Source organism: Gossypium hirsutum, chromosome A01, assembly GCF_007990345.1.
Source record: "Gossypium hirsutum isolate 1008001.06 chromosome A01, Gossypium_hirsutum_v2.1, whole genome shotgun sequence".
Taxonomy (NCBI): domain Eukaryota; kingdom Viridiplantae; phylum Streptophyta; class Magnoliopsida; order Malvales; family Malvaceae; genus Gossypium; species Gossypium hirsutum.
This window is the reverse complement of record NC_053424.1, coordinates 64,865,125-64,877,659: the sequence shown is the minus strand read 5'-3', so window position 1 is coordinate 64,877,659 and position 12,535 is coordinate 64,865,125. Positions and strand designations below refer to the sequence as shown.

Below are 12,535 nucleotides of genomic sequence, written 5' to 3'. Positions count from 1 at the left end.
GATTGGAATTTTAATGCGAAAAAAAATTAAATTCTTCGAAAAAAAGCTTTAAATCCTTAGAAACTTATAAAGTAAGAAGATAAAAATCCAATGGAGCTACCTGCCTCTACTGTTTTTTGTTCTTTCTCATATTTTCTCAGGAAGCAAACAGAAAAAAAAAATCTAACTACCCATAATTTGAAAGAAGAGAAATAAATTGAATGTGAAAATCCAAAAAAGAAGATGAATCCAAGACTTTGAAATATAAAACAGAGATAAATCCAAAACCTAGAAGCTAAAAAGAAAGCAATCTAAAAAAAAACTATTTTTTTGTTGTCATATTTTCTCAGAAAACAAATAGAAAAATCCAACTACCTAGAATCTTTATTAACTGTCGGGTTTTAATAACGAGTTCTTCATTTCGGGTCTATTAGATAATCTAGATCTTCGAAACCCGAATTTGAACCTGCTTCCTCTATGCCCAAGAATCAAACCCAGTACCTTCTACGTCGAATAAAGAAGCAACACCAATAGTAGCAAAAGGTGAAGGAAAGGAATTGAAGTCAGCCATCGAAAGCAAATGTGTTTAGCAGAGAAAAAAAGAGAAAATGAAATTGGGACAAAGAAAGGTCACTGGGAAAAATAAAGGAAAAAAAATAGTTTTAAAAATATTTTTATTAATTTTTAATATTTTTTTAGATTATGACATCATTATGACATCATTTTCCGCCACCTATCCTAAACTTAACGGCGTTAGGTTCAAGTACTAATTTAGTTGATGGAAAAAAAAATTCAAGTACCAATCTGGGATAAAAAAAATTGTAAGTACCAATCTGAGAGAAATGACAAGTTCGGGCACCAATTTTATATTTAACCCTTATATTTATCTAATATAAAAATAAAATAATATATTTATTTCTTTAAATAGGTATGACTGAATCAAAATAAAAATGTCATATATATATTTGAACCATAATTAAAGTTTTATGTGTTTAATTATATCAAATTAAAATTCATGTATCAAATTGCACATTAAAAAAAATTGTTATGACAATAAAAAAAAACTATAGAAGATTCTAACAGTAACTTCAGAAACATAAAACTTATTATCAGTACAACAAAAGAATACAGTATTTGTATAATTTACAAATGGCAAGCCTCTTTCAAAAAGAGTTCGACAGCCATAAATCATTCCCAAAAAGCTAAAGCCAAACCAAGCCAAGCGCTAAAATATCATTTGCATAGGTGCTACTACGGCAGCCTCACCGAGACACTAGAATTAATCATGAAAAATATACTAATAGTAAAAGAAATTATATACATACATACATATATATGTGTGTGTGTTTGTTAGCATCTTCAAGTTGGTATATCAAGCAGCCTCTGTTGTGAATTCTCTCAACACTCAACCCTACCTGCATAATAACAAATACATAAATCAACTACATTGAACTTTAAACCAGAAACTCTGCATTCAAATGTCTCGCAGCCTTAATTAATTCAGCTCCAACATAGTAAATGCTTGAAAAAAAATTACTAAGGAATATATATATGTATAAAACGGCCTTTGACGCTTATTGAGTCCAAGGTCATTGACGGCAACAATCAATTGCTGCTAAACCCAAATATTCCAATCACCTTTGTTAGACTGGCTCTATAGTGTCACCTATTTAGAGATGTGTTTGGAATGCAGCTTTTTTGATGCCATACCGAGCAACTGAGAGGATCCTGCATTAGGCTGGTCCTGAAATAAGAGCAAAAATTCTTGTGTAAGAAACTATAGAAAATAAAACACCGTGAAATTCCTAACAGCAACTTGAGTACCATTTCTTGTAAACCATCCTGAATGTCATAACAACTGGAAATACTTTGCGGTCTGAAGGGTAACTGCCCCTGTGAAGGAACAATAGGGGTCATCATTTAACAAGCTTAACTAGCTTATTCAAACACAAAGATAATCTGAGAATAGCTAAATACAAAGGAACCATACTTCAGGCAGTATGGCCTAGGAAGCATGAAAATCCCTCAATACCATCATTATCCATGTAAAAGGCAAAGTTCTCAGCAATCACATAACAAAAAGCCATACCATCCGATTCATTCTTTGTTGAGTAATGCAATGAGCATCGTGTGGTGGACCAGTAGAGCTCAACTGTCCCTGCAATAACAATGAATTAACACTGTTTAAGAATTATATCCTACGTTGATTATTAGAATTCCATAAGAACCAAATAAAGTTGAGATTCAATGAGTTAAATTATTTTTTGAATAAGGTTATTGGTGAGAACCTTGATCAATAACCAAACAATCATATAAGGACACTCTTCTAGGGGAAGGGAAAATGTTTACCGCACCTGCATAAGTTGTTGGGTGCCGAAATAGCTATTGAGAGCTGGAGTTCTTGAATGCAGTTGTTCCTACAAAAACAACCCAAGAATTTTAGTAAAACTATTCATGTGGTAAACCTTGAATGAGGTCTTCTTTCCATATTATAGTCAAAGTCTGTATGACTAAACCATACCATCCTATGCCTGTTCTCTTGCGACTCATAAGAACATTCAGGACTCGGAACTCGTATATTTGATAGACCCTGCAAAATTTATGAATCAAGATTGCTTTACAATAAAATAAAAAAGCAGAATTTCTATGAGGAATTATACAAGTATGCTAAAACAGAGAAGAAAAACCACAACTAACCAGTTGTTGCCAGCTATAGCATCTCCCAGTGTTTGAGATCTCTGTTTCTGGATATCCCTAAAAGATACAAAAGAGGTATGATGAAGATCAAAGAGCTTTGGTGAAAACGATAGATTTATTAATAATTATAGAAAAAATAACTCGCTGACCTCTCTAAGGGTCGTTTTAGTCCTTTTTACTTCCTTGGTAGTGCTGCTATTTTGGTTCTCTTCTTCAAAGTGATGAGGGCCTTGAGTTTCTGCTGACATTGGTCCTGTAATATTCTGAATTGTGTAATTGACACTCTCGCATTTTCCCAATGCTTCTTCCAGAGCATTGAATATAATATTGTAACTCTCTTGAGACAGAGATCCTTCATCACCCAATTTAAAGGCTCGTTGGCAAAGATCATAGTAACGTCGCATTCTAGTCTCAACAACATCAGACTGTTTTACTGTAGTTTGACTGTGCTTTGCATCCTTTGTCCAACGTTTCAATATAAAATGTGAAGGGATGCTTTGTACCCCAGACAACTGTAAAATAATCAGTATATGTCGACAAGGAAAACCATTAAATTCAAAACCACGACATAAACAAGATATATCTGATGTTGTATCATTCCACACCACAATGAATTCTTGATTTTTCTCAAAGTCTTGAACCTTAAAAGTCATAGTGCCTCTCTCTTCTCTTTCCTTCATTGGATGACAAGCGATTCCTCCCAAAACCTCAACCTGAAATTTTTTAAATATTGCATGTGTGTACAAAGGTGCCATTTGTTTCTCAAAAAGTGATGGAGATTTCAATCCAGGTGGTTTATGCCCAGTTTCAAAATCAGCCTTAGCTTCCTCTTCAGGCTTCTCTTGCAAAATTGTTTTATACTGGTCCAAGAACTCTTTTAGCATGGTTTTCCTTTGTAGATATTTGTCAAAGAGAGAGCTTACACTGTCTGATTGTTGCACTGTGGACATCCCTGCAAGAAAAACGCCTCTCATATAGGTTGGCACCCACTTTTTACGATCTTCATATAGCGATTGAAACCAGAGGTTATTTCTTAAGTTGAACGCATCAACCAATTCCAACCATTTCTTTTCAAACTGTTCATCCATATAGGATTTAGAGATGCATTCATCAAATTTGGCCATGAAATTTTCATGTTGCCCCAGGACATTACCGAGCTTCTCTGGTATCTTGCTAAGTATATGCCACAAGCAAAAACAATGGCGGGAATCAGGAAAGGCCTCTACTACAGCTGCTTTCAATGCTTTGTCGTGATCAGTTAGTATCACTTTAGGAGCATTTCCACCCATTGCTCTAAGCCATGCTTGCATTAACCAGACATAAGTTGATTTTGTTTGATCAGCAACTAATGCACAACCAAGTAACAGAAACTGAAGGTGATGATTTACACCAATGAAGGGCACAACTGGTAGTTTATAATCATTCTTGATATATGTGGTGTCAAGAAAAACCACATCATCAAAATAGCTATAATCAAGCCTCCCTTTGGCATCAATCCAAAACACATTTCTCAAGCGCTGTTCTTCATTGAGGTCCATTGCGTAAAAGAAGTTGGGATTTTCATCTTGCATATGGTTAAAACGATCAAGTAAAACTTGAAGATCCCCCTCCTCTAAACCCAATAGCTGACAGCTACGAAATCGATTTGAGTCACCAGCTGTATGATGATCAAGTTTCTTGCGCCCACCAGATTGTGTGGAGGTGGCAAGATGCATTTTTTTAGCTCTTCCAGCGGTAGCACTGACATCACTGTTACCTAGAGCTAAAGGTGTATGACCTCTGGAGTAATATCCTTGGTCCGGGAATGTATCATGGTTATGCTCCTTTATGAAACTACAAACAATCCACCTTCCATCTTGCCTTCTCTTAACATGCATACCAGCTTTGCAGTCTGTTTTAGACCATGATCGGTTAAGTCTGCCTCTCTTCTTCTTGACAGGAATGGTTGTGGCAAATGCAGGTAGAGGAGACTCTGGGTCATTTCCATATCTAGTACATACAAATTTTGCATCGATGAACTTACCAGATATTCTTGAACGACGGCTAGCTTTTATTATGGAAGAAAAGCCTGCAGATTTGGCATATTGTTTGTAAAACGAAAATGCTTCCTCTTTGGAATCAAATTCCAATCCATCAAGTCCATATTCCTTGTGAAATCTAGCAGCGTCAACAGATGAGGATCTGACTCTGTCATCACTACTACTATCAACCATATTAGTTAGTTGTTCACTTCCTTGTGATGATTGTGTGTGAGGAAAAGCGTGGGAAGCATTAATTAGTCTTTTCATAAACGCAAAGTAATCCACCCACTGAGAATTGCAAAGATCAAGTATTGGAAGTAAGGTTCAATAATTGTTGTTAAATCCAACATTTCTGATAGTAAAACTCGGAGAGAGAAGTGGGTTTTAAGTTTAATTAATTAAAAATATATGGAGGCAAACAGAATGTAGGATGGTGGATCAGTAAGTTAAGAGCGGAGGGAGATTGTTTTGCTGGGAATTTAGGTAATCATATAATAAAAAATAAAATAAAAAGACACAGAATGAGGGGTGAGGAAGAGAATTTACCTGAGGATGGAGGATGGGATGAGTAAGCAGAGGCAGGCAGGCGGGTAAGAGTGTATTTAGGAAATAGATAGAAATAGTCGTCCTGTCCTTCCTGCCTCCCCATCTTCGTGAGCCCAAAGATAAAAGGAAAAGGGCACAAATACATGTACATAAGAAAAAAAACAAAGCCTTCAACCAAAGGCCCATCAAAATCCGCAAATCGGTAAAACTATAAGTCCAAAGTTTGCTTTTATTTTCTTCCCTACCAAAATCCGCAAATCGATATAAAACTATAAATTTAAATGGTTCTTAAAAAATTTTAAAAAAAATTAATTTTGAAATATTTGAAACTTTTTAGGCTTTTACTTCACCCCATTTTCCCCAAAAGCTCATCCGCCCCAACTAGCTCCACCATTTTCCCAATTCCCCCTACACCAAATCAATCGCATCCGTTTTTCTTTACTTTAGTTCTTCATCAATCATGAGCTCATTCAAACTCCCAAATACATTCTTCTTCTTCAAAAAGCCCTAAATTAAACTCTCCATTATTCTTCTTCATTATTTCATTCAAACCCCAAATCAAAATCCCTAAATCAAATCCTCCATTTTTCTCCTTCATCAGTTCATTGAATTTTCTTAGGTTAGGCAAATCTCTCACCATCTTCGATCTCCGTCTTCCAGTCACTCCAAAACTGGTGTTCCTATTAGTTGGCACCGCTCTGTTCTATTCAATCTTAACCTCGACTTTTATGCAATGTTTCCCACAACACATCGTTTCAACTCAGCTGGCCTCTTTTAGATGAACAGTTAGCCTATTTCAATGTGTTTGAATCAGTTTTTGTGTTAAATCTCATTAATGAAGTGTTTGGATCAGGGATTTAAATAGCGGTCCGATATTATTATAGTGGTCTCTATACAGTGGGTAGCGGCACCGTCCAAAATTGCTACAGCCGAAATCGCTATTATGTTTTACAATAAGTTGTGTAAATTTTAAAAAAAATTTCACGACCACGATACTCGCAGTAACCACAATAACATCTATTATGTCCATAATCGAGACAAACGCAATGCGGCCGTAACCGCAATTTAAATCCCTGACTTAGATAACACCTCTAATTGCCCAGGAGAATGATTCTCTTGTGCTGCACCTCCTGGTGCTCACCTTTGCTTTAGTGCACTTAACGCAACCTTTTTTTTCTTCTAATTTTACCCATGGCTCTTTCTATTTTTTTAACTTTCTTTTCCGTTTGCTTTAGTGCACTCAACGCAACCTTTTTTTTCTTCTAAAGTTGAAAAGCCCAAGCAATTTTACCTTTAAATTAGGTTGGATAAATACTTATATTATAATAAATTAACAAATATTATAATTTATAGGATAATAAGTAAATAACAATTGAGATGTTTTAATATTATAACTATCATTTAAATAAATACAAATATTGTAATTTATAGGATAATAAATAAAATATCTGAAGACACATTTTAATATTTTAATAAATAAATTTATAAATTTACATATTTTTAATAATTTTTATGACATGTCATAACTATTTTTTGACAAGTGGATAGTTTTATTGCTTGACACATCACCATGTTTTATATTAAATTAATATAGGCACTATTGTTTAAAAATACTAAATAAATTATTTGAATTATAAAATCTATTACACTTTAGATATTTTAATATTTTACTATTACGGTGTTAATTTACCTTAAATATATAATGTTCATAATTAAATTTAGGAATTTATTAAAAATATTTCAATTAATTTTAAAATATTTGATATGTGATATATTATGTATAAATTTCTTTACCATGTTTTAAAAATAATTTAATTAATATATACGACTAATTCAAGAATGAAGTAAAATTATATTATGCAATAAATTATTTCAAAACTTAAATTCATAAATGAGATGTTGGATGGAAACTAGTGTATCTGAAAGTAAAATCCAAAAGACAATATGAGTGGGCTGGACAACCCAAAAATGGTCCAAAACGCCAATATTGTAATGGGAGAAATATAAGTCCTCCTACGGTTTCTCTTCGCGGACTCGCCCTCGATCTCAGCGAACCGATCTCCAGAGGGAAGAATATACTCATAAGTATAAGCAAATTAGATCGAGGTAACCTTCTCAGATCCGCCACTTCAATTGTTACTTTAGAAGATACAATCTCCAGATTTTAAACAACCTCTACTTTTCGAATATTTTAAAAATTGGTGCAGCCTATATTCTGTCCTACTGTTGTTTTTCCCCGATTAGCCTAGTTTTGTTTTTGTAGAAAGCATTATCTCATTTCCCTGGCTTTCCAAACGCTTCAGTTTGAATTTTGATATTTGCTTTTATATACACGTTGCTCTATAGATCTGAGGTGCTCGATCCATTTGCTTTCTTGATCTTTCATTCGTTTTTTTCACATTGATTCTAGGTTGTAGATCTTTTTAAATTTGTTCCCTCTTTATTTACTATATCTTGATTCCAGATATTAAAATTTCATTTGTTTCCTTTAATCCTAACTTAAATTTTTGTTGTCTCCTAGGTTCTCTGATAAGGTCTTCAATTTGATATTGGCTTGGTACTTGCTTCTCCAAAATTCAATATGGTATACAACTTGTCCTTTATTTTATCATTTCGTTGTTCCTTTTAGTTGAGTTGTCGCTTTGGATGGATCCTCATTTAAGTTATTTTATGTTGTATATGCACCAATTGAACTGTGTCACGTTTTAGGAGAAATTGAACTTAAATACAGAACTGTTCATTACAACTTACAAGGTTCATGTTATCTGCAATGATACAATAGTTGCCTTTCCACTTCATTGCCAGCTTCTGATTTGACCTATTTTTACTTTTGTGATTTAGGTTGTACTTGCGGCTTCTGTTTTAAGCAAGTCTGGCAAAGGTGAGTTCATTTCGCTTGCTGTAGTTGTTATTCTGTCATGATAATTGAATATTTGAAGAGCAACATGTGGTTGTTACATTGACATTCTGTCTTTTATTTCAGTGCTTGTCTCTAGGCAATTTGTGGACATGACTCGCATAAGAATTGAAGGTCTTCTTGCAGCTTTTCCCAAGTTGGTGGGCACGGGGAAGCAACACACATATGTTGAGACTGAGAATGTTCGATATGTTTATCAACCAATAGAAGCTCTTTATTTGCTACTTGTAACCAACAAACAGAGCAATATTCTTGAAGATTTGGAGACTCTGAGACTGCTTTCCAAGCTGGTTTGATTCAGCAGCTCTCTGATTTCTTCTATCTTTTAAAATCTTTGAACATAATACATTGAATAAAAGGAAGACATTTGATTCTTTATTTCTTCAATCTACCTTCAGTAGTTGCAATTTTACTTTTATTCTGTTTTGAATACACACCAGTGCAAATATAATCTCAGTTTCATTATTTATCTGTATGTGTTTTCAGCTGCTAATTCCCTGTCACTTCTCTATCTCATGAAGTTTTGCTGCTACCTGGGGCATTTTCAATTTTTAAGCCTTTGTAATAATATTCTGTCTCCCGACTAGAGCAGAGTACTTATTTTATTTTATTTTATTTTTTCTTAGGTACCTGAATATTGTTACTCTTTAGATGAGGAGGGAATTTGCAAGACTGCTTTTGAATTGATCTTTGCTTTTGATGAAGTCATTTGTCTTGGGCACAAGGAAAACGTTACAGTTGCACAAGTTAAGCAATACTGTGAGATGGAGAGTCATGAAGAGAAATTGCACAAGCTGGTATTGCAGAGCAAGATTAATGAAACTAAGGATGTCATGAAGCGTAAAGCTAGTGAGATTGATAAGAGCAAGGTATATGTTTTGCAATGTTCTTGGCAATATACTAATTAATCTCTTCTGTTACATGCTCTATTGATTCATGTTGTCTATTCTGCAGATTGATAAGAATAAAGGTGATAAAGGAGGGTTCATGTCAATGGGCTCTGGAAGAATTGAAAGTAGCTTTAGTGATATGAGCATTTCTAGCAGTGGAAGTGGCTTTGGAAGTAGTTCTGGGTTGGGATTAACAACTGATGTTGATTCCTTCTCTACCAAGTCTAAAGGTTTGTCAAATGAGTACTCCATCACGTGCACTGGATTTTGATTGGCATGTTTTTAACAAATTGACTATAATGCTTCATTGTTATTCCGTGAGATATCCTATATGTTTCTCACTCTCCTAAGCATGTTTAATATCAAACTTGTTTCAGAACATTTTCTGACACATGTTCATATTGGTAGGCCGCCAACTGTCATCTGCAACCGCCCCTCCTAAAGGTCTTGGCATGCAGCTTGGTAAATCACAAAAAACAAACCAGTTCTTGGAATCTCTGAAAGCAGAAGGTGAACTGATAGTTGAAGATGTGCAGCCAAGGGCAGGCCAGGCCAGAGTGGCTGCAGCTGCACCTACTGATCCCATCACTTTGACTGCTGAGGAGAAACTCAATGTCACTTTGAAAAGAGATGGTGGGATAAGTAACTTTGATGTTCAAGGAACTTTGTCTCTTCAAATTCTTAACCAGGAAGATGCCCTCATCCAAGTTCAGGTAATGGTTTGGGTTTGTCCTTTTGTGAGTATTCGTAATCTTCAAAGATTTTTACTTTAAAAATTATGCTTTGATGCTGGTGATCAGCATGAAGTTTATTTGGTGCAAATCTTGGTGATAGGAAGTAGCCCATTTGGCATCCTTAAATTAGTTTTCCTTATTGAAGACTGTGCTTTGAAGGGACAAGAAAGTATGTCTTCCGAATCTGCTATTTTCCACCTTTTTGAAGACCAGCAACTTTCTTGCATTTGCTTCCTTTTATTGTTATGTTGTCTCTCACTTGGCTAATGCATCTCAAATCCCTGGTGCAGTTACCATAATGCATGATGGTATTACTTGCCGTCAAAATACATTCCAGTTCATCATATTTACTCAATCCCATAACAATAAATATGTCCTGTATGCAACATGTATTTCTTGTAGCACCTTTGCTGCATTGAGTTTACAAATTTTTCTTGCATGCTTTCTTTTAATTTTTTTCTTTGTCACAATACCTTTCCAGCATCGAATTACCAATTTCCATCCTTTACTTTCAGATTGAAACTGGGGGTAATCCTGGCATTCTTTTCAAGACGCATCCCAACATGAACAAGGAGTTATTTTCCAATGAGAACATTCTAGGGTTGAAGGACCCTAATAGGCCTTTCCCCACTGGTTCTGCTGGGGATGCAGCTGGTGTTGGTCTCTTGAAATGGAGAATGCAAAGTGCAGATGAGTCAATGGTTCCATTGACCAGTGGGTCTCAAATCTAATGCCTGCTTATTCTTGTCATTGCAATTGTATGCTTTGATGGTTGTTGAGTTTTATTTTTTTGGTTTATTGCAGTCAACTGTTGGCCTTCGGTTTCTGGAAATGAAACTTATGTTAGCATTGAATATGAAGCTTCTGCCATGTTTGATCTGCGAAACGTTGTGATTTATGTACCTCTCCCAGCTCTTCGGGAGGCCCCAAATGTTAGGCAGATTGATGGTGAATGGAGGTAAATTAAGATCATTTTGAAATTCTACTTTTCATGGAAGGAAGCAAAATTGTCAATCTTTAGCTCCGTGAGAGTAATAAACTGAGTTCAACTAAGCTGTGAGCTTTAATCGAGAACTATTCGGGCCTATCTTCATAAGGTGTTTCTGACTTTGGGTGTTAGTGAAAGTACCAGGATGTTATGTATTATATAAATGGTAAAATTTGCGAACAGCACGCTAAATGATTTTCATTTTCTTGTTTGTCTTGCAGATATGACTCCAGAAATTCTGTCTTAGAATGGTCCATACTTCTCATTGATAACTCTAACCGCAGGTCAGTACATTTGTTAACCTATAAAACTTGTTATTGTGTTAGATATTTTTAAGATGCTATTAGTTTGTAAGTACTTTCTTGCTTGTGACATATTGGCAGTGGATCAATGGAGTTTGTTGTGCCTCCAGCAGATTCATCTGTGTTCTTCCCCATTTCTGTCCGTTTTTCAGCAACGAGTACATACAGTGACCTGAAGGTTCGATATGCATATTTATTTATTTATTTATTTTAACTTGGGATAATTGCTGCTGGGGTTTCCAGTGTCTCATGCCTGTTATCAAGGAAATTGCTGAGTAGGAACTTGGTCAATTTGGGCACTTCTTTTAAGTGCAGAAGAGAAAAAGTTGTTCTTCAACTTATAAATAAATGCCACAGATTTCACTCATCGAAGAGAATTATTGGTGTAGGTTGTGAACATCATTCCCCTGAGAGGCGGTGGAGCTCCTCCCCCGAAGTTCTCCCAGCGAACAAATTTGATTACAGAGAATTATCAAGTTGTGTGATGAACGACTGTAATAATAGGTGACAAGTTTCTACTGCAGTTACACAGCGAGTACACTTCAATCTATGATTCAAACAACAGCTGCACCTTTCTTTTTGCATCTTCATAAAATATTTTACATAAGTGATTTGCTAGACTTGCAATTTTATCTGTCGTTTTTCGTCATTATATATTTTGTTGGTGTCTTCTTCAGATCCACTTAATTGAAATATATATATTTTTATAAAAAAAAATTATTCTATTATCAGTTTTGGTTATTTCTACTGGTTGTGCTTGAACTTATTCTAAGGTAAGATTCCGTAATAAACCTCGTTAACCATGTAATTAATGATTTATGATCAGTATATTTTGCTCTTAGTCAATCTTCCTGTGTCAGGAAAGTATATTGAACTCTTAACAACAGGATTTTATCTAAGGCCAATTGATTAAGTTCAACATTACAGGAAAAAGGTGTTGATTATATGTTAAATCACTAATCGGTGTACGTATTAAATCTATTAGTCTGAAAATTACTATTTTATTATATACTTCACATATAAATCAAGTATGGTGTCTGGTTCCTTTCCGTCACTGACATCCCACTGTCGGCTTTTTCTCCTTTGACATGCGACTGTTCCCAAAATTTCCGCTAGTTATTACCCAAAAAACCCCAAATTTACTATCATTAATCGTACATGATCATTTCATCACAATTCATTTCGTGGGAATTTCTTTTCCTTCATGTTCTTATCCCAAGTTTAGTGTAATGACTGGAAATTTTTAATTTTGAGACCAAAATTTTTAAATCGAGACGTTTCGAAAAAATAAATTGCGAGATTTTTAGGATAAGAATGAGAATTGAGAGGAGAATTATTGAGTAAATTATCAAGGTAGAAAGCGAGTATAGTATAAAGACTAAAATGTGAAATATTTAGATTAGAGGGAACTAGGTGAAAGATTTAGCAAGTCCTATTTAACCATAATTAAAATGAGCTAGT

General features: G+C 34.8%; 2 protein-coding genes across 6 annotated transcripts; one reads left to right on the top strand and one right to left on the bottom strand.

Annotated features, from left to right (window-relative positions):
• Positions 1-1,066: 1,066 nt before the first annotated feature.
• On the bottom strand, positions 1,067-5,444 carry LOC107951941 (protein FAR-RED IMPAIRED RESPONSE 1). Of its 4 annotated transcripts, none has more exons than XM_016887128.2 (9): positions 5,244-5,444; positions 2,826-4,985; positions 2,677-2,733; positions 2,501-2,569; positions 2,334-2,396; positions 2,069-2,137; positions 1,804-1,872; positions 1,618-1,723; positions 1,067-1,394 (listed from the first exon to the last, which is right to left on the bottom strand). In XM_016887128.2, exons 1-8 carry the CDS (start codon positions 5,427-5,429, stop codon positions 1,646-1,648), a joined length of 2,751 nt encoding a protein of 916 aa, XP_016742617.2. In that variant the 5' UTR covers positions 5,430-5,444; the 3' UTR covers positions 1,067-1,394; positions 1,618-1,645. The 4 variants fall into 4 exon arrangements, 3 of the variants coding, with proteins under 3 accessions (XP_016742617.2, XP_040956121.1, XP_040956136.1); XM_041100187.1 differs by having other exon boundaries at positions 2,826-4,872; positions 5,244-5,381; XM_041100202.1 differs by having other exon boundaries at positions 2,826-4,875; positions 5,244-5,327.
• Positions 5,445-7,160: 1,716 nt separating this feature from the next.
• LOC107951942 (coatomer subunit delta) lies at positions 7,161-11,802 on the top strand. 2 transcript variants are annotated; one of them, XM_016887129.2, is made up of 12 exons: positions 7,161-7,349; positions 7,765-7,827; positions 8,085-8,124; positions 8,227-8,450; positions 8,787-9,029; positions 9,115-9,280; positions 9,459-9,763; positions 10,300-10,498; positions 10,589-10,742; positions 10,994-11,056; positions 11,156-11,252; positions 11,464-11,802. In XM_016887129.2, the coding sequence occupies exons 2-12, from the start codon at positions 7,825-7,827 to the stop codon at positions 11,557-11,559; spliced, it is 1,590 nt and encodes a 529-aa protein (XP_016742618.1). In that variant the 5' UTR covers positions 7,161-7,349; positions 7,765-7,824; the 3' UTR covers positions 11,560-11,802. The 2 variants fall into 2 exon arrangements, with proteins under 2 accessions (XP_016742618.1, XP_016742619.1); XM_016887130.2 differs by having other exon boundaries at positions 7,347-7,596.
• The last annotated feature ends 733 nt before the right edge of the window (positions 11,803-12,535 follow it).